At 33.7% G+C, this 23,581-nt stretch overlaps 1 protein-coding gene across 1 annotated transcript in view; it reads right to left on the bottom strand.

Annotated features, from left to right (window-relative positions):
• The window catches only part of LOC140158693 (semaphorin-6D-like), a 62,747-nt gene that overhangs the window by 17,239 nt on the left and 21,927 nt on the right, over positions 1–23,581 (bottom strand). The window contains 15 exon segments of the mRNA XM_072181875.1: positions 1,130–1,144; positions 3,768–3,947; positions 6,467–6,562; positions 7,483–7,527; positions 10,314–10,343; positions 12,047–12,090; positions 12,903–12,980; positions 13,649–13,868; positions 14,648–14,852; positions 16,143–16,287; positions 16,896–16,959; positions 17,355–17,496; positions 18,065–18,153; positions 20,000–20,119; positions 21,010–21,097. Coding sequence (XP_072037976.1) covers positions 1,130–1,144; positions 3,768–3,947; positions 6,467–6,562; positions 7,483–7,527; positions 10,314–10,343; positions 12,047–12,090; positions 12,903–12,980; positions 13,649–13,868; positions 14,648–14,852; positions 16,143–16,287; positions 16,896–16,959; positions 17,355–17,496; positions 18,065–18,153; positions 20,000–20,119; positions 21,010–21,097 — 1,561 coding nt within the window.

The raw sequence follows: 23,581 nt of genomic DNA, 5'->3' as shown, positions 1-23,581 counted from the left end.
GATCCAGCTACCATTTTCAAAATGTTTTAGTCCTTACATGGATATAGCCAGTATTAATTTGTGTAAAACCTGTTTAGTAAATGATTGACAAACAGTGTACTAGTCTGGTCACTATAAATTCATGACAAAAGATTTACAAATGATGTACTGTAAGTTCTGGTCACTAGTATAAATTCACAACATTGCTTCATTTCTTCATATTTTCACATTACACTTTAATATAAACACTTTTATACATTCAGCCACATGCGTAAATCATAAATTACTGCAATAAAAATATGCACACAAATACTAAACTAAATCTGCTGAGAAAACATCTGTTTGCATAAGGGAACATTATTATTATTGCAACACAAATCTAATATTCCATTGAATCATGCGGGGGTGCCGAGCGTTACAACAACAAAAACACTATCACAGATTCACTGAAACAAAAAGGGTACAAACTCTTACGAAAACAAACCTTCAAGATAATATCTATTGAAATTTGACATTTCCATTTTCATGGAAGACAAAAACAGTCCTGCAGGCACAATTTTTTTTTGTTTAAACTCAAATTTCTACACAAATAAGATATCTATTTGACATTCCATGCGAGTGCATTGCGGTGACATAGGTGTAACGGATACCGACATTAAGCTGGCTGTGCATTCAGAAAAAAATCAACAAAATTAATAAATTGCATACAAAATAAAAACATTTATATTCAAGGCAAAATATTTCTAGAATCACTGCTGATGCTGCAATACAAAAAAATTTAAATTTAATTGAGCAGGCTGTCAAACATCACAAAAAGCAAAATATGCATACCCAAAAAGCATGCTATTTCACAAACAGATTACAAAGTTTACACGGAATGCCAAGTCAAATTGATCAATATCTAATATCTTTTCTGAAATTGACTATAATGCATTCTTTGGCAGGACAGATTTGACTGAAATTGACTAACATTCCGTGCAAAATTGCAATGTGTTCATTACACCATTTCTACAAGACCACTACGGAGCAAACCATGGTTAAGCAAGACCCCGATATACTTCACTTTAAAGCGGCAACAAAATGAATGGTTCATATCTAGAAGAATGAATTAAATAACTTTTAAAATTAACTGTTTCTCTTTTTTACTCACTAGAAAGATCATCCTCTGTTTATGCATTTAAAATAAAATTGGGTATAATTATTTGTTAACAATATCATACTTTGGCCTCAATTTCTGGGCAAAATGACATTATACAAGCCAAATGACATTATTCAGTTTTCATTCCACATGAGTATCGTATCCTGCACAGGTAAAACTTATCCTAAATTGGATACTAATGACTACATTATATGTTAAATAGGGCTAAGGGCAAGAATGTATTTGATCCTATTGAGCAGTTGTCACTATTCATAGAAGCAGATGCAATCAACTGCAGGTGCTTTGATGTGGCTCAGATGATTTCTAAACTAAGTATAAAGCTGAATGCTTCATTGCAAAAGGGTCTATCTTGGTTATACTATTCGTATCTTACTTCCTTTAAGCTATGTCATAAGTAATAGACATTATGCATGATGCCAGCAAAAGGAAGCCAACTTGTACGAGATTCACTCTTTTGTTAAAATTAAGATAGCATTAAGCATAGAGATAGTAGCTGCAGGTTTAGCCTATAGACCTATACCAAACCTAAATCCCTATGGAGATGTAATATATCATAGTTCAAGCCTGATTTCAAGTGATGCATGGAGAAATTGAACCTGTATTTTAAAACATTGCAATCTCTTGGGGCTTCGCAGTGTGATCTTATTATAGAAGTCATCATCAAAGTCATCACATGAAAATGAGTTTGGAGGATTACCTCATAAGAACATTGCTCCCAGATATGGCAATCATCGGTATGCAGAAAATTGTCCCTCATGAATTTTGTGATTCAAATCTTATTTTTTCTTATATTTCTTTTTAACGTGTCTAAGACAAAACGGGCAGATGAAAAAATGAACTTGAAACATGGAGTGGTGCAGATAGATTCAGTATAATATTCTTCTTTTTTCAATATTTAAGTAATTTGGGAATCTGGTAGGGTATTTCATTAATTACAAACTGCAGTGGTTTCTACAGACTTTTGCTGCGATGTAATGTATACCAGTGTCTAAGCTAGAAGTTGAGCTATGCCCGTCATTTTGATCAAATTGCTCATTCTGAATATGACTTTTAAAAGATTAATCAGGCTTCAGAAGCCTTTCTGCGAGTTATAACAAGTTTCAAATCTGTATGTGTGACACTCATTTATGAATTTAAAGTACTCCCCTAGTTCACTAAAACTTTATAATTAAGCATCTTTCAAATGCATTAACGTTGTCCATTCTAAGAGTAGCCTGCCCATCCTAAATAACAGGTGGACAGGTGGCTAGCTGAGACACTGATATCCATAATGGAAATACACTAGCATAGATTACCATCAGGTTGCAAGTAATGCAAACCAGGTTAATTAGGATGTTTTGTCTAAGCAATTATAAGCATCTTCCTCAAGATTAAGGTGTATCTATAAGATCAAAGCTTATTGAAATTTGAGCAGGAGTAGGTGCTGCATAGTCCTGATGCGAGAAAATAAATCATTTGTAAAGAATAGTACAATAAATAAATAAATAAATAAAATACATGATGAAAGTATAAATGAAAACAAATAGTTTCAAATCAAATCAAACCAGAGTAACTCAATGTTAGTGAAATCAAACTCAAATGTAAAACTGAGACATGGCAGGAAACTTAGTAAATAAATAATATAACAAAACAGAAAAACAAATGAATCAAACAAAACAAATACAGAAACTCCAAACTAGTAAAAATAAGCCATTGTTAGGAAGATAATAAATACCACCAAGAATGCAACTTCTTTCCTTCAAAATGGATACAAGTAATTTGTTGTTAAATTTGAGGATTTTAATATTTTGTTTTTAAGGTAAACTACTAATAAGAGCATGGAAGCATTGTAAATCAAGATCAACTCCTATTAAATTCAATTTTTTAAGGTAATTTTTTCAGCACACATTTTTCAATTTAGCTTTCAACATGAAAATTCTTGAGAATTTCCTAGTATATGTTGTTGGTGGTAAGGATATTTCCCACCTGGTTATTTGTGCATGTGCCACACACAAAAATGACTAGCATTCCAAATACGGTACTTGTCAATGTAAATTTATGAAACATGAACTTCATCCATGGCATTGTCTTTTTTAAAGACATTTCTTGTTTTTCAATGAATCATCACTGTTTGCTTATTGTTTCACCAAAATTCACTATTCAAATTTTGAAATAGAAAAATAGGGTATATTATAGAGGCTGCATTCAAAGGGTTTAAAACTAGCAAATAGTTGTTAGTAAAGGAAGATAGCAAATAAATAAGGTTTAAAAACAGTCAAGAGACTGGATGGTATAAGTGTGACATGTTAACCACAATGAAGACTGGTACAAGGAATGAAAACTGATGTCATAGCCCATATAATGTCATTCTAATCATGAATATTCATGAGTATTACATGAGCTGAGGGGTAGACAGAGGACAACACATTGGTTAGTCTAATCACTCTACTGCATTCCGATAATAATTAAAATTAGGATTTAGTTTGATCATGTCCAAACAAAAATGGATGTATCTATAACTACAAGCATATAACTCCTCCAAGAATGGATTTGTTAATGATCCAGGATAGACAGGATTTGGTTAATAACAGGGTGGTTGGATAGCCGGCCGCTGATTTAGTTTAAAAAGTGAAGACAAAGGGGGTCTTACCACCGACATCTGGGGGCTTGATGTCATTGTCACCATTTGGTTTGCCTGGGTACATTGTCTTGCCTCGTCCTCCATCACCGTCTCCTCCTCCGGCACCTGGTATCTCGTTGCCCATCGTAGCAGTCTCTGTCTCTTGCTTGTTCTTGGTGATTGGTTTGCTAGATTTGATGGTTGTAGCCCCTAGTTAATAAATGTGGTGTAATTATAACAAGTCAGAATGGAAACTATGTGAAAGATGCTACTAATTTATAGGAAGATAACCTATGATGTTTCTAATGGTTGTAGTCACACCTAATGATTATAAATAGAACCACCAGGCAACCTCCAGCCAAGAAAGAAACAAGATCCTCCCCCAAGATGGTGACTCTGCACCTGAAAATACTTCTTCCTACAGAGCTAAGTCAATGATTTAAACTAAACTTTTCTAACCTCTAAGTGACACTAATGGTGTGATATTAATGACTAAATTCTTAAATGTATATAGAAGCTAATTATGTTGCCTGTCTAACCTGTTGAGCTGGTATAAAAAATACAGCTAACCTTAATAAGTAACACTTAAACTATAGCTTAACTATGTAAACTAAAATTTGGCTGTAAAACTATCAAACTATATAAAATCTCTTGGCATATTGGCTCATATCTTGTGAAGCATATATTTGATGCTATCTTCATAAGGCACTAGAGTATAAAAGTATTTTTCTTAATTTGCATTGAACATTCATGCAGGTCTGTACAGCCAGGCAACTCAACATTTAACAAAATATTTAAGGGTAACATAGATTTTCATATTTACATGTTACATGCATATTTATAGTATTATATATTATACAGTCTTGCTTGAAAATAAAGGCCAATTCTTAGTTTGCTCTTTAAAATGCTGCAACTCAATAATTTTGTTTATACTTTTTGCTCTTTTTTTCATTTTTTATTATGATGTTATTGAAATTTCAATGTGATGATGTACCGTATATCAATTTCAATATTTTGATGTATATGTGTTATATGTTGTGATAATGTAGATTGTATTGATGTCAATGTTTTTGTATGGTTGTTACTCAGTGCAAATAACAGGACACATAGGTACAATGAGACACATATATATCAGGTGCATTAACATAGGGTGATTGCAAACTTGGGTAACACCTCTCCCCCCTCATCTTATCAAACTCCCGCCAGCCTCCTCATTCTGTGTGCAATTGCAATTAACCACCTACTAACACATTTCTGATATTTGGTTTTTTTTTATGGATGAATGTCATCAAACATTGCTAGATAGTATTAAGTGTTCCCTTTCTGCATGCCGTGCTAGACAAACATATTTCTGAACCCTTCTTGAACTTAATACATATTTTAAATTTAGCACAATTTGTTTCTGAAAAAGGCCATCTGAGGTAACATTGAATAAATATATCTACACCTTGATGGTAAGATTATGCCTATATACTTTTTTGATTATCATACGTGTTGGACCAAGGCCTAACAAACAATTCCAAAATAGTAAAATTGAAATAATATATTTTATCAGAGAATTTTTTCTGAAGGGTATCCGATTTCAAATACAAACTTTGACAACCTTGGACCGATCAGAAATGTACACAAAATGTTTACATGCAAATATTTGATATCAGCTCAAAGAACAAGGTCAGAGCTCTACACGGCTCAAACTAAGATGAATTTTCCCAAATATTTCTCAGATATTTTCTCTAGCTGAATTAGATAGGCTGCACAAAATTGTTTTAAGTTGCATCTTATGCATTAGTGAATGGACTCATGGCAAAGTGGTGCAAACTGCTATAAATTGTAAAATGTTTCTTAATTAAACAGGCAAAATGCATTTTAGTGACGAAACCAGAGACATATAATTTATAAAATATGTGTTTTCATGACAAAATCAATTATAAATTATCAAAATTGGCACACATAACTATTAAAATCTACTGAAATCTGACAAAATTACTACTGATCAAAATTTGCACACAAAATGCTACAAAGAAAAGTACTTAAAATCCAGTGTTAGTTATAGCGAGTACTACTCAAGTCAGGAAAAATCTGTGTTATAAACACTTCACTCGAAAGATTAGAAAACGTCACACTAGAGAATTACTGATGTGAGATTTTTGATACCACAACTATCACTGTTCTTACGATGATGGAAGGAATAATGCATAATAATGCAAATCAATTATCCACAGGTTGTTGCACTTTGGGAGACATGGGGATACGATGTTAAAACCATGTGGGAATTGTAGATAATCTGATTGTCGGTAGGATGGGAAATAGTACAAATTAGTAGTCTGTATCTGATATTGTGAATGTGTGAAATGGTATGTTGTATTGCATGTTTTATTGGTATAGTCTGTAACATGTAATTGAATTGAACATTGAACATTCACAGAGTGCAATTTACATGTATACGTACAAGAAGGAGTAATAGTTTGATTGATAAGAATATATAGGTACAGAAATGACATACAATGTGGTTTCTATGTGTGTGTATAATACTTCACTGTCACAAAGAATACATACAACACTTACAGATCCATTTTGGTGTGTTCTCAATCATGTGTGTGAATGTGCTTAAAATATGTAAATCCATTTCAAGTTTACAAAATTAATAACATTGTAAATTTGTTCTGATATATTTGGTAAACTTAAAGTAAAGATAAAATAAAAGTAAAGTGTGTAAACCAATGGTATACCTGGCAGGGACGTTGTAGTTGATAGAAACACTGTAGTTGTCTTGCCCGTCGATGCGGGAAGAAGGGTAGTGGTGTGAGGTAGAGTAGTGGATGCATCTATATACAAAAATGAATTCATAGACAGTGACTAACAGAACACATATGGCACCAATCAGGCAGGCACAGACCAAGTACTAACACATCACTTTCTCTCATTCGTGAGATATCGTGGAGGAAGAGAAAGAGAAAACAAACTGTGAAATGCATGCAATAACATAATGATGCATAGTAAAATGCAGATCTATCTATAATCCCCTGCAAAGAATCATGCACAGAAATAAATGCCAAAAGTTATTGAACTATTCTTTAACAAATCCAAAAGAATCATGCAGAAATTGAGAAACAAATCTTAAAAATTAAAGAATTATTCTTTTACAATTCTTACTCAATTATCCATTAGTTTTGCAGGGAATAATACTTCATTATTACATCAATACAATCAAATTATAAGGTTAAAATTAAAATCAAAACAAAGTTTACAATATTAACATTTGTCATACTTTGGTATTATCACTAGAACCATTTACAGGCAAAATTAAATTGAACACAAAATTCAAATCATATTGAAAATTAACTTGGTAATGACAATTCATTCCTTCACTTATATCATGCTTAACATGACAGTCATCAATCCATTATTAATTTCAATCCAAAATGCACCTGATTATCTGATTATTTATACCACACCAGTTAAACAAATATCAACTCTACATTCGTTAACTGCAGTTAATTAACATAAATTTAAATATTTTGACAATTTGCACAGGATTGATGATGACGTCGGACAAGGTATAACAACATTGATAAAACTGAATCAAAAATTCATAGTATATATATTCTCTCATTCATTCATTCATTCATTACAAATTGACGACTATTATCACAACGATAGGGTGACTGACGTGATTCACGGTGTACGACCACAACAAAGTTTTATTGGGTTCATGTCCAGGCACAGGTTCTTTTTTTTAACTCACAATTAACATCGTTCTCCTTAATATTCCGAGGGTCACACCCCTTTCCTGCTCCGGAGGAATAATGAAGGAAATTCCCAAATAAAGATTTTTAACAAAATTCAATCTTAATTAACAAAATAACTATCTCATTATGGGTTGATATGGAATTGCTTTCAGAAAAGATGGTAATTTTAATTAAATCCAAAGATTGAAAATATACATTAAAACTACAAATAATAATGTAAGAATATGATGTGATATTTTATAGATCACATCTTTAAACTATTGTTTCAAATATTTAACTTAGCATGGTAAGTGTCATCTCATGATCTTGTGAAATGAACTTCAATCTTCCTTTTTCTCAAAAATTTCAAGTTTTCTACCATAATTGAACTTCCTTTCTTAGTAAAGATAAAATTTTGATTTTTCTGAGTTTTACCAACAATCTGCAAATCCATCACAACCTCATAATTAGAAACACCCAAATCATTTCACTCGCCACTTCCCACAAAACATGATTTTGCAAGAAAGAAGGCCAAAATGCCAAGATTAATTCAAGTCTGCTCAAAATTGCTCAACAGATGCATTGGAATTAAATAATACATGAGTTTGTGTACTCCCTACTTGAGAGGAAGCTGCAACTGATTTGTGCATGATATAAGGAGGCAAGGTCTTTGAAATGTTGCGCCGACCGCCCGGCCTTTTTATCAGAGGATATGAGCAGCATATCCTTAACGATGAAAGGAATAAAATATGCTTTCATGATTTCTACATATGTAGGAAATGATCAAATGATTTGGACTTTTCTATTTGGAGATAGAATGTATAACTGTCTGACAAGCTCAATCCCAACTACTAAGTTCAATATATCACATCTTAAAACACTATAACCAATTTGTGACCATTTTGAGTGGTTCTGATATTAATATGCATGCCTCTCAAACCTGGGTTGGATTTTTTGTAAGTGTATGTGATTGCAATATTGAACTTGGTCTTTGAGAATGATGTCATGACAGGAGAGAGTGAGATGATAATGATCAAGCTCACACTGCTAGCAAGATAGCTGCCTTGAAATGCAACAGCTTTCTAGATAGCTCCCTTATAAAAACTACTACCATGATGCAAAAATACTAGTAGTGTATATATATGCTACTAACCAGTCGTTTGTTCAATGGTGGTGGGATAAATGCACTCCACGGGGGTAGTAGTCTGCATGGGTGGAACTGTGTAGGCATGCAGCAAAATAACCAAATGCAACAACGAACGAAATGTGGTGCAGGCAGGCAGGCAGGAGGAGCCATGTATGTTCGCACGGAAAGGCATCCCCAACCAAGCCACAGCCCACAAAAGTAAAATATAATGCAAACACGATAGCGACCCAAACACAGGAACGGATGATGACACGTGCGTGAGCAATCAACACATGGATATAAAAGAAAAAATCAAAACACAGAGAAAAACCAAAATTAGCAAAGAAAAAAAAGACTCAAACCCCAACAAATTCCTAGGCCATAGGTATATTTAGAGCAGAGTCCCACAGATAACATACATCATCATGCGAAAGTGCAATTATTACACAACGTTGTATCACTTGAATTCCTACTGACTATATGTGCACAACACTACATGCTTCTTGAACAAATATTGCAGTTTGAGTTATAAATGGATTTCAATCTGGATGATAATTTCACATTTTTATGTTCATGCTCAACATTTATCTACACATTTTTTTAGTGCTTGTTCCATCTTTTTCTTGCTCGGATCTCAAATACCTATGGCCTACGAACTAACATCAATTAAACTAAAAATAAACAGCATATGAAATGGAACACTATAACAACAGTTATTCACAATCAGTTATCAGTATAAAAACACTGCATAACTCATTTTATGAAAAATAATAATTCCAAATCCACATGCATATAACAGCAACCTTTGATAAGCTTATTAAATCTGTTTATTGCTTGAATATATTGACTTCAATTCAGAGTGATAAAATACTGAGCTCATGCCAGCAAGGGACAATCTGAAATGTTGTGAAAAGCATAAAAAAGGATAGAATAGAATAGATGAATAAAATGTGAATAAGTAACTTAATTTGTGCAATGCGAAAAATTGTGACGGAAAGTGCTAAAACGTTTTTTCCGATTGCAATCGATAAGATGAAATATGATGCAAAATGAATTTTACTCTCAAAATGTCAACGAGTAAATATCACTCCATTGAAGATACACAAGTGAAAAAAATTGACTCTTAAAAAGAGTAAATCTGATCATTTTTACAACTTCAATAGAATGAATTTACTCCAATGTTTGAATCATTTAGAGAGCAACAGGTGAGAGAATATAAAAAATATTTGAATAATTGGTGTAAAATATTGTAAATATTTGAAGAACATATCAGTGCATAAGACTGAAGTGTGCTGATCTTACCACCTTGTTCTTACAGAGAGGTAACAGTTGACAGAAAAAAATAAAAAACAACAATACTTTCTTTATCATGACTAAAACATCTTAACCCGGAGCTCATTCATTAACTGGTCAAAGTTTGACACAACACTTCAAAAATAACATGAGATTCAAGATTAACCCTTGCTTTGTTTTCTCCTAGATACATAAACTGCAAGTCATAAATGTAATACATGATATTATATAGTACTGTTTGTATGCTAGATCTACGACTAAAACCACCACCTTTTGTTCTGGTAAGAAGCAGAGTAAGCTAGCAAGCAAAGCATTCATATAATCTATTGCTAAGGCAACCAGATGAGAATCATCCGGTAAGAGAAAAGATATACGGGCGATATAAGGCAATGCATGCAATGCTGTTGAATTCTGTAATAGTCCATTTACCTTTGCAGTGTGGTGCATTTCTGTAAAGGGCTATATAATGGATGATTAGTAGATTGGGTTGATGAGGAGAAAGGAAAGATAAAATGAATTCACCATGATCCGATGATATAATTTAACCCTTCACCTTTGACCCCAAATATGAAGTGTTACTATGGCAATAAGGAGAAAGGGTAGTCAACAATGAAACTTCAGCCAATTGCCTAAATAGTCAACGCTTAATAACAGTATATATGTCAGGTAACAATGTTTCAATTTGATATCAGTTTGACATGACTTCTTATCCTTCATCATTTTTGCCATAATAAACTCACTAAGTGAACCCTACCACCAGATAGAGCATAATGATATTAGACAGGACAACTTCAGTATATGACAGACTTAAACTTGACATATACTTATAAGGATTTTCACTTATTTTGTTTAAAAATCATTAGCACTTCAAAAAACAGTGGGAGTACAAAGAATAAGTGATTTGGTACGATCAACGGTAAAAGTGTTCATGCAAAACAATTTGTGCTATGTACAGTGAATTAACAAAACAGTAAAGACAGGCTGACGTTCGGACATACAAAGTGCAATATTTCTTATCATTAAATTTTGGATGTGTTAATTTTCAATATTACTGCCTTATTTGGACTGAATTTTAGGATTTATGTACAACTGTGAAGTTCAGTTGGTGTTTTAGTGATGTGGATAGTTGTGTATCAAATTATTATAAATTGTTAAAGTGTTAGCCCTTATGAAAAAGAGGATACAGAAAAATTGTTAATAATGTGCAGAAAGATCTCATTTCACAAAGTGCACCCTGCATAAGGTGACCTTTGAAATGCAAAGCTCAATCATTAAGTATTTGTGAAATTAGGTGCCCTCAATTAAATCATTCAAAACTTGAGCAGTGGTAAAAAAACAAGCAATATCAGCCATTTGTTGCATTTAAAGAATCTTAATGGCAATAATATTTCTCCAATCAAGCTGTGTGCAATTTGTGCTTCATCCCCACAACAGCAATGCGTGTCATAACGGATAAAACAAACTGAAATATCATATCTTCAAAATAATGCAGCCATTTACTGTGAGTGAAGATAAGCTTAAATTGGTTTTAAAGCAAAGTCTGCCCTAAGCTGTAAGCGAGAATATTTTTAGCAGATTTGATTTCCCCATAAGCAGGTCTGCTTGCATTTCATTTCAAACTCGGTGTGAACTCACCCTTAGCTAAGGGGGTAAGTGTTGTGGTTAGCTTTCCTGGTTTGCCTGTTAATTGATGGTCAGTTGGTTGCAGGTTTATTAGAGGGTTATAGGGGTGAATGCTAGCATTATATTAACTCTACTCTTATTGGTTTAGCCTATAATAGCAGATAAGCCTATAGATATAAAGATATATATATATCTAACATAATTATAAGTCATTTCATTATTAGTGTACCCTGTAAGAAATAGTTTTAAATGCATTAATTGAATGTAGCAGATATGATTTAATTGAATGACAAGAAGCATGAGCATCTTAATCAAAACTTTTAAAGAAAGGCATGAAAAACTTGTTGATGATAAAGCCTTATAATGAATTCAAATTACTTCAGAAGAGCTATACCAGTATATAATTCGCTTTGCTCATGTGATTGAATGAATCTGCTGAAACAATTTAATCTAATGAAGATTTAGTTTGAGAAATATATTAATCTAATTAAAAGAAAGAAGATGTTAGTATTTTGCTAGTCTTTGCTACGATCCCCTACCTTCTTCTGGGCAGTCTTGGATATTTTCAACATCTTGATCATCACTGTAACATCAAATAACAATGTAAATATTATGTATAATGAAACATGCAATATTACTTTGATCAATACTGAGTCACAACGTAATCTTACAGAACATCTTCTGCACCCTATGTTATACTTCCGCACTAACAATTACCTTATAAGCATCTAATCTTGAAAGTATTGCTTTTCACCCACTTCTATAAAGTTCAATAATGTATAAAATAAACAGACCCACAAAGTGATCTAACCAGTGCAGTTTTCCCCAAACTTCCCCTGTTATAATAAGCTTAATCTGAACAACATGCTTGTGATATTCTGTAATGAAATATTCACAGAATTTCATGACAAATTCCAGTTTTTGTAGGTCATACAACATGAATCATAATCATAAACCTATATGTTAGTTAGGTGTGGTTGAGCAAATACCATGTACATCAAAATCATGCATGACATTTCATACTTTGAACTGATGGCTGATAACAAGTTCTAACATTGTTGTCTGATAATTATCATCTTGTTATGAATACAACTATGTGATGGGATCAAGCCAGATGAATCTGGCGTCATGAACATTTATTAGAAATATAGCATCTTCACTCACTATATGGACCACAATGGCATCATCCCAATGGCATAGTTCAATAACCTCAATTAAACAATCATAGTGCAAAATTTGACCTCAAGTTGCAGAGTATGAATTTTAGTACCCAAATTTTCAAAGGTCATTCAATGAATGTAAATTGTATTGGGGTTAAAGAATTGTGCCCTGATGGATGAGCATGTTGTGGATCCTAGTGACTTGTTGTCTTGTATTGTCTGATGTTTCACTTACTATGAATTTGCTAGTGTCAATCTGGAGCATACTCTACTTAGGTTGTTCAACACACAATATGGGTCTTGCAGGCAAGCACTGAAATAGATGGATGAAAGAAATCAATCAATCTCTGTTCTATATAGTACAAGGCAATGAAGGTGAATTCATGCAAAGCAATGAACACATTTTGTAACACACAGCAAGCCTAAGTTGCTATTTTAAGATGTTTATTTTATCATTTGTAACATTATTTACAAAATGATGACTTATAAAGTTACTACACAAACCTGTGAAGCCATAGTATGGCTTCAATTGGCTTGCACATGCATTATCTCGCTTACTGTGTCACAATCCCTAACAAGATTGAAATTTTGTACTTGGTTGCATTTTTCTATTTATTTTTAATTTCATATCTTTTCATTTTAAATGTTCACACTTGTATATTCGTGATCACAGTTCCTGATTAAGTCAAAATGACTTGGAATATGACCAAAACATACACATTAAGCCAACATAGTAACCCCATCTACATGGGTGTGGACTGCAGACTAGTGGGTTTTTTTAAAATCAAAATTCAAAAATTTTCATGACCATAATTGGAATCAGCATGAAAAATACATTTAAATGAGTACAAGTAAGCCTAGTATTGGTTCAGTGGTTATTAAGATAGGTCTTAAAACCTTTGAGAAAATATCACATAATTTAAGAATTTTTATGTTGAAGCCTGTGGCTAGCATGCAGAGCATTCATTTTCAAGATCTTACCATGATGATAAATTGCTGCATCTTTCTAATGGTACTTGTGCCACTGTGCTGTTGGTATTTACTAATAAAACCTCTTCACCATCATTGTTGGTAATAATCTCTATATTCAGGATACTTTCTGGCTTGTCTCTGGGTGTAACATAGATCTCATCAAGCAGATTTGACTGGATCTTGCCGTGTCTATCTTTGACCAACACAACTTTCAGTACTCTTCCATCATCTGAAATATGAAGATAATTCAATAGTTGTTAACAACAGGTTGTGTGATGCATTACAACTGATCAACATTGAGAGGGATATCCCAAAGTTCCAAATAAGAATATTTTGTCCTAATTCTTGCGTCTTTAGATGCCTCAATACACCAAGCCAAAATCTATACATTTACATATCTACAGAGGCCTACATAAAAACACACCAATGCCACATCAAATCTAGAGATCTGCTGGGAGTATAGTTCAAATAGCATATTTAAAATTCAATTGATTGCCACTGTTCTCAAGCTCATGCACAAGGTCAAATACAGCATATTGAACATTTTGAGAATCAGGGAGAATATAACAATTTCATCCTTCTCATTTTAAATCGAAATCTTACGCTTGTAGTATGAGCATATGTGATGCGATCAAGCAAAATCAGTCGCAGCTCAGAAATATATAAAATTTTCAGTTTCTTATAGGATAATAAAAAGCATTTACAAAGCTGGATTTTGCAGAAAACCCATTGAAATTGAACAACCAGTTCCAAAGATATGAGCAATTAAAGAGATTCCAAAACAACAGGAAACAAAAGAAAATAGTCCCTCTCTTTGGCTATATCTCAAAATCGATATATATCCAACTGATTTTGCTTGATCGCATCACATATATGTCTCTTGTTTCAGAATGATGGCTTCATTCAAACTAAAAATCTGCAATTAAGGTTATTATTGGGCAATGGGGTACCTGCATAAATCAGCTATCACCATCTGTCCATAATAAGCTTCTAAATGAAACTAATTACCTGAACCTAAATACAGCACATTATACATTCTCTGTTTCACCCCTTGTACTCTGTGTACTGCAATTTGGACTAATCTGAAGTCGGCCCGAGTCATGTCGAATATCGGATAAGGGTCGCCGTCGTTAGGAACAGATTGGTCCATTAGAGGATGATCCATGATGAAGTTTAACGTCCGATCTGGCTCCAATTTGGAATCAGGAACACACTGGAGGAGAGAAATCAAGTACGAACATATAACAGAACACTTTATACTTAATACACTTTATATTTAGGTACTAAATATTGTGTACAATAAACAAGTACCTGGTGATTTAATGCTGTAACATTTTAATCCATTTCAATTACTGAAACCATGAATTAGGTGTATAGTATTAACCTATCAACTTCATTTACCTAATTGCAAGATCATGGGAAAACAGTTATACATAGGCTGCACAAAAATAATTTTACTTAATAGGTGTACAAGACATTGACCAACTTCATTAGCACGTACAGTATATGACCATGACCTACTTGACGATATTGACAAATTCTAGAAATAGCAACAAGTAGGCCGGCTGTTGAAGACCTGATGTTACCTAACACACGCACAATCATATGACATCAGCAAAAGCCTACTCTACTACCATGTGGTGAACAATTAACCCTATTTGAACTTTTTCACCAATTTGTACTCAATATCACCTTCCTGAATCACTACACGCCCATGTTTGGATGGTCTATACAAGCTCATGACTTAGAATAGGAAACAATTCAATTAACGATTGCACCGCTGATACAATCATCCAAAATCAGTCTTGTTTCAAGCAAAACCAGTTTTTCGTTATTCGGGTAAAATTACTGCCTGTTGTACAGGTTACAATTTACCCAAAACCCCGTCAAAATCGGACTAATATTACCTGAGATAAAATAATTTTCAAGCTGTTAAATACAATGAAATACAAAAGGAATTTAAAATTTCTTTCAGACATAACTGAAAACCAATTTTGATTACCATCCGACTCATTTGATGTGATCAAATCGCATCTGCTCAGGACTTCACACCAGGTCATTATAATACCATCTGACAGTCTACTATCTTGTATAGTACTTTTATTGAAGCCACTATACCGAGACTTCCTAAATCTGTTGTAACAAGCTCTATTTGTATCATATTTTCTATTTTGGACCTAATTTAGCAAAGACAATTCTGCACAAGTGATGGAGATCAATGTGAGTGATTTCTTGGATGAAAGTATTACAAGTAAGCTTCCCATAATGATTGATCACTCAATTGGTAGGGTACTTACGGGTAGCAGTGGGTATTATGCTACAATTTGTTACTTCAGCATAACAACATGAATCGCAACTGTAAACCACATTGATGTAGTACTTTATGCAGTATTATAATTTTAATTGAGTAAAATTTTAGCATGATTTGTTGACTTTTTATCAGTTTGGGTACCCAGAATGCATAGCATATTTTGTGCGGTTGACCCCATGTCAAGATACTTACGCGACCGGGTCGTGGTTCTGGAACATCATCAGGTGGAACAGCATACCAGCTACCACTTTGCTGAGCCTTAAATTGGCCTTGCTCGAAGATATCTCGTACGGTACTCAGATCAAATGCACACACAGCTGAACCTGGGATCTCATGACTGTAGAATAGAATACATTCAAGATATGATAAAACATGTGTTCAAAATGAACAGATAAACAATGAAAAAAACCTATGTGCATATCTTGAGAATGAGTGAGATACTGCCATTTTTGGCTTAATTACCAGAGCCTTATCATTTAGCCTTGTCATATAAAGCATGTACATGTACATTCTGGTCTTTTTCAAAAATATTCCAAGTAGTTACTCCTAGAATTCATTTCCAAAGCTTAAAAGGTGTATGTGTGTATTATATATTTGTGCCATTGTTTTTAAATGTTTGCAAGGTGACAAAGAAAACCTTCTCTTCAACAGGCCCCAGCGACTCAGATTTAGCATTTTGGGGATTTTTTGTTTTGTTTTTGCACTGTTTTAATTTTTTGTTTTGTTTTTTAACTGTTTTTATGGAAGTAAATCAAACAACCATTTTTTTCGAAGTGGATTGATTTTTACCAAAATTTTTCAATTCTTCAATAAATTTGTAGGGCCATTTAGCCTTTTCAAAAATAAATCCCCACCAACCAACTCTACTTGAAGTCTGTCCACCCGTAAAACACATTTTTCCCGTCACCCAATCGAATATTGAATGCGTTAGAAACATTGACTTACTCTCCCGTTGTGAAGACACCATAGAATGTAGTGTTTTCTCCATTCTCAATCATAAAGGTATCCTCTGCAATGACAATCGATATTGGAACATACTTTAATTATTGATCATCTATGTCAATCAATACCTGTCACCTTACCTAGGCATAAACAACCCTTACAAGCCGCAATGCTTGGAAGCAATTTAAATTTATTGATGTACATCATAGCTTATAAACATTTTCAAATTTGAAATATACACAATGAATATGAAGAACAAATTTCAGTTCATTCGCAGCAATATCGATTATAAACATTATTTTGTGTACGTTAAAATTGACTACAAAGTACCATTTATGATCAAACTTGTGAAGATAACTTAACATGAAAAACCACATCTAACTTTGGATTATTTCAAAGCAGCTATGTTAAAAAAATTAATATGTAAATTTAAAATGAATAATTATTTAAGACCAAACTTACGAAGATAGTTGAAGTAAAAAGGGAAAGCGCCAGGGAATGAGCAGTTGAGTCTTGCTTTCTGGAATGTTGTCCATTTGTCCTGTAAGAGCCAATCGCCACCGATGTCGTGCTTACACACCTTCATGACTCGTGAATAAACCGCCTAAAAATATACAAAATGTGAAGTAATGAATCATGATGTTCTTATAATAATTAAATCTGCCCTCAAATGACAAATTTTCTACACATTTGTGGCTGTATATTTCACATACCCAGGATTTATGTTTACTCAGAATGTTCAGACCATGTATGATTAAATTGGGTCAGCTAGAATATTTATCACAAAAACTGTTGAAAAGGACCAATCTGGTTTTTCACTTAAAATAATCATTGCAATCTAAATATTTATAAATATTTATAATATGAAACAATTCATTAATCACTCTCTTTGTCTGTGATAAAGGTTATCAAGTTGTGATAAGTATGGGGTTAGCCTCTCCTGTTACATTTTTATGGTAACAATGTCAAGTTGTGGGTTATCCATGGGTGATAAACTTTGATACCTCAGCTAAATATCACATGGAAGAGTAACCTTTAATGAAAACAAAGAAATACATGGGACAAAGTTACTTTAATTTGAAGAGGATTGGGAGTTTAAGTTAATAAATTATTTACAGTCTTTTGTATTGTCATATCCCCAAACATTGGTTACCAGGTATATCTGATCTTACCTCTCCTGAGTTGACATGTTCGACAGCAATTTCTCTAAGGAAGACTACGACCCAATCATTGATTTCAAATGAGTTGATAAATTCTGGAACTGTAAAAATAAACAAAATGGAAGGGTTCGTCAGATATATTTGACCTACCAGTCCTGCTTTTGGTATGTTTACATTTGTGCATATTTTTTAATAAGCTTTCATATTCTCTTTCTTCTTTCACCATTGACTGTACCATGTACAAGTTCTTTGGGGTACAATGTACATGTATGAAGCAGTGATTGTTACCATTTTGCATGTTAACTACAAGCAGACAATGTGTTGGTTAAGGTGGGAAGCTGGTTTCCTCCAATCTTCCTCAATATTCACACATTGGTTGCCAAGAAGATCACACCATTGGCACCTACTCAACATCCTGCCATATCACATTATGTGACAGCCAATACCGCACCCGTCTCAAACATGTGATTTCTTATATTCTGTCAAAATTTTAACAGAATTCAGCAACTCTAACTTCTACTGAAATACATTTTCTGTGATTCCAATGTTCATGCACACATTCATTAAGATGAAATGCAAATAATTGATAACACTTGACATAGTTCCTGTTTCTACTGCTTTGGTATCCATTAGTAATTTCAGATGAAAATGTCATGACGTAAATCTGAAATCAACCACCAATGTAATTTTCTTCCTTCAAATCGACCTTCAACCTAATAGTTCAGGATTTGTACACAGAACATTATCGAAAAGGCACATAACTTGTCACATGGTTTAGAGATAATGGCACAAATTCTTGGCAATGTGTCGGAAGTAACATGAAAAACATTCGATCTGATTCACTTTTACAATAACAGCACATTTAATCTAAGCCTTGGGTAGTGGGTGAATTTAATCCAATCAAACATTCATGGAATGCTTCTCTTAGTACACATGTACTCTGGAACAGGTACGTACTGAATTGGCACACTTTTTGATGGGGTTGATATTTACATGACAACATGTTTTAATTAAGTAATCTAATTAGAAATTACAGCACATAGGCTATCTTTAATAAGATAGTAAATTAATGTTAATTAACATTGGAAGTGCCTATTGCAGTAATTACATATTCCCTGCAAATAGTAAGCTTCCTAACAAGATTGCTGCATCAAAAAACCCTGATATCGACTCATTTTTGTTACGTCCTGTATGTGCTCAGGCTCGTACTTGGAATATTAGCAAGGATGAGATAAGATTACATTAACAAGGATGGGAGAGATTTGAGATTATATTAAGAGGATTAGCAAATTGTTGTGAAGATGCTAGCAGAATGACACATAGTAGCACCTTGAAATTCTTGTGATGACTGACGTCACTCTGACATAATTAACAAGAGGGTTTGGTCTAATCAAAATTTCCAAGGGTAATCTTTTATCCCCATTTCATAATATGATGTAATCCTTCACAAAAGATGACTATTTTGACGATCAGGATATGAGCCAAGTTGCTCTAATTTCTACCGAAAAATGAAACAAGTGTGACTTTAACCCAGGGCTTTACTTCACCCAACACTAGAATGATTCATGGCTGGGCTTCTTGCCAAATGTATACACCAAAAAGACATGAAAATGTTAAATCGCTGAATGATTTCTCTGTAGAAACATAACAGTAAATCTTCCTAACATTGACTGACAAGGCTTGATCAGAATAATCAGCCACTTTCAATCCTCAGGGAGGGCAAGGAACACACATTACTGCTTTCCCTGTATACAAGCTATAAAGGTTTTCTTTTTTTACTTTTCTAAATTTCTGTAAACTAGAGTACCACTCTCACTAGATCTCAACTCAAATATGCCCACCAGTCAGTGCAGAGTTCTTTAACTCCAATTTGACTTCACATGTCAGGTCAAATTTTGAACTATGCCACTGGCTATGAGGCTATTTAGGCTCATGTTTGAAACTTACTTTTTAACCATTTTGAATCCAGTCTTTTACTTGTTACAAGTATCCTACTGCCGACCGTTTTGGCAAATATTGAGTCTCTTGCGGTGAATTCAGCCACTGTGCCTGTAAAAAGCTGTCCACCTGAAAAAGGTAATGAAAAACATAATGTTATTAGTGTTCATAACACAAGACATTAATATTGCATTTTGGGAACCCAGACCTGAAGGCTAGCCTTAGTGGAGTAGGGTTAGGTTTTAGTGACCAAATCATTGGGATACAATTAGAGATTGATGTTGAGATTAGCCTTTAAGAACTGATGGGTAATTCCCTTATTCTAGAGTTGTAGTTTAAGTATTGAACTCATTTTCCTTTTCATTATTCAAATGTTTCACATGGAAGGTGTCAAATCTACAAGAATACATTTAGGGATTCAATCATATTTCACCGTTGTTCATCACCGTTTAACAACGATGCGGCCGCGTCGTCTGCATGGTTTACTTCGCGAGGGCAGCTTTAGCTGCCCGAGCCAAGTAAACCACGCAGACGCTGCCGGACGCGAAGTTGTTAAACGGTGATGAACAACGGTGAAACATGATTGAATCCCTTTCAACAACGAAAAGAAGCTAAAGATCGTATAATTCACGATTATTTCACGGGGAAATGTCAGTTAATCATTGTCACTAAGCCTTACAAAAACTTCGATGATTTCTCTGTTAATATCATCAATAAAACTACAGAATAAAACGGTAAAATTTAGCCGCTATCTGAAAATACTGAATTCAACTTGTAAGCTTGCATACGCACAAAGGTTCCAGGCATGACGAATTTTCTGCGCTCTCGGCGTAGAACGCGTAGTCTCGTTAAGCGTCACAGTATACGCTCCAGTAAAAGTGTGGATTCATCACGGATTAACAACGGTTGGCTCCTGTACAAAGGTATAGGAGGAGTTGTTGAATTAGCAATTAATTGCCTACATAAAACAAGTGAATGCTTCGCAATCAAGATGTGGACTGAACTGAATTCAAACTTACCAACATAGAGTGCTGTACTTTTTTGTGTGGGTCTAAAAGGACATCTTTGAATACCATTATCTTCTTCATATGTTAATAATGTATCATCCTGTTAATGATTTAAGAAAGGGAAATAATTAAGTCTTAATACTACAAATGTTTGCATTCAGATACCTACAGACAGGAAAGCATTGGAATAAGTTAACAAATTATCATTAACATCACACATTTTGCCATCTTTCATCCCATCATCAGTCTTCAAGATTAAGAAAGTCAAAACTGTTTCTTGATTATTCAAATTTACTATTCTTTGTTGAAATATTAAGTAGCAAATTACTATTCAACTTCATTTATCTAAAGCAAAAATAGATCAATTCTAAAGCAGGCACAAAAAGATCAATTCAAAACTTTAAATGAAAAATTCAATGAAATCTCAAATCTGAGAGGATCTTGAGCCAAACCCCACTTCTAATAACAAAACCTAACAATAACTCATCTTCAATCATAGTATGCATCATCAAATTTTCCTAATTGATTATTCAAATTCTTTGTTAAAATAATATTAATGAGTAGTAAATTACTATTCAACTTCATTTATCTAAAGCAAAAATAGATCAATTCCAAAACAGACAAAAAAGATCCAATTCAAAAATTGGAAAAGAGGTGAAACATTAACTCATTGAAATCTCAAATCTGAGAGGATCCGAGCCAACCTCCACTTTACATAACAAAACCTAATAAAAACTCATCTTCAATAACAGTATGCATCATCAAATTGATCCATACCTGATCTTGTCTAATGTGATCCTGCTTGAGTAAGCAGGGTGAGATTTGAATAGGGATGTGGGCTGTGGGATGACACACCACATCCAACCCTCTTATTACAAGGCAAAGAAAAGCCTATAATTGGTGGTGCCATAGAGCTCTGATCAGACACACCATGAAGCTCCAATCAATTGGAATAATTTTTCCTTTTAAATACTCAGAAATTGATAGAAATCCAATGGAAAATGGAGATGAAACTTGGACATTATGATATTAGGGATGTGCATGATAAGCTCTAACTAGGTTTACTTCTGCCATCAGTACTAAGCCTTGTGTGAAGAATCTTCATTTCATCCTAGTGGGCTAAGATAGTTATGATAACCTGTAAAGTGCCGAGGCTTGGGAATCAACAGCTATGTGTTATATCTGTGCGTACCGCACTGTAAATCATTGCGCTTGCACTTTTCATGCACATTGCACATTCCCTTGCTTAGAAACCTTGAACATTTTGCATAGAATCACATAATTATTGTACTTTAATTTGTTATTACAGATTCAGGACTTCGTAATGTGGCTGCGCCCATGGCACCTGATGACCAAAATTAACAAGTGCATGCTACACAGACATGATGGACAATGTCACAATGGAAATGAGGACATTACCATCTTGACCCACTAAACTTTATCCTGCATCCTATGTCAGTCTCTTCCTTTGTATATTTGTGTCTGTTCTAAATTTTGAAAGTTCATATTACAGGGAATTTTGTGATCAAAAAAGGTTGTCATTTTAATTTTGACTGCAGAGGAATTAGGTTAACATACTGTTGGTTTACATTAAAATTTTAACTAATAGTAATAAATTGGGGACAAACTCATCAAGAAGAAAGCCAAGCTGGTGCAGACATGATATCACTGAATTCATGTTACAGAAACAAGATATTGCTTTTCACAGATTGGTTTCACAGTACCAGCATATATTTGAACAGCCATGCTTTAATTTGTATGATTTTATTCATTTATTATTTACATCATATTACAATTCCCAACTTATTTTTTCAAATGTTGTACTTAATATCCTGATACATAGCACACAGGGATTAAGTGAAAGCTCACTGCTCGACAAATCGATAAGCTATCATAACATATTTCATATGTCTCGTCTCATGCAGAGAGACTTATCATAAACCCAATGTAAATTTAGCTCTATTATTGATATCGCATCCTCGTTAAGACTTCTGCAATTTCCATTTGAAAGTGTTAAATGATGAAATTGATCCTCGCATGTCACAAATTGGTAAGGAAGGAATGCACTTCAACAGGGAGGGAATTGGAGAATATGTTGAGAATTAGGGCATGCATTATTATTATTACAACAATGTCTATACTCTGCTGAGCTTGGGAGTTGAAATATAAAATAATTTCTCTCCATCAATATATACCGCGGTATTTGATTGTCTGCTGCTTGCATTATTCAATTGAATTTATGCAGTTGAACAGATTTTATCTGTCAAATGGCATAATATTATAATATATAACATTTCCTTTTGGCTTTCTCACAACATTTAGTGCCCACTCAAAGAAACAGATATCTGGAAAAAATCTCATCTATTTTTAAACTTAAATACACATGAAATATGAATTATTTCCTGTTAAAATAGTTTGCATAAAATACGGAAATCCTGTGTACAATTTTACAATTCAAAAGGAAAAATTACAAACTCAAGTCCAAGTTGCAATGGTGTCATTATTCATACCTTAACTATTTCCATTTAAACGAGCATGTCTGTGACAATTGCCGACGGTGAATAGAAGAAATAAAGAAATTGTT

The sequence above is a fragment of the Amphiura filiformis genome, chromosome 8 (genome assembly GCF_039555335.1).
Source record: "Amphiura filiformis chromosome 8, Afil_fr2py, whole genome shotgun sequence".
NCBI lineage: Eukaryota > Metazoa > Echinodermata > Ophiuroidea > Amphilepidida > Amphiuridae > Amphiura > Amphiura filiformis.
This window is presented reverse-complemented; position numbering and strand designations above follow the sequence as displayed.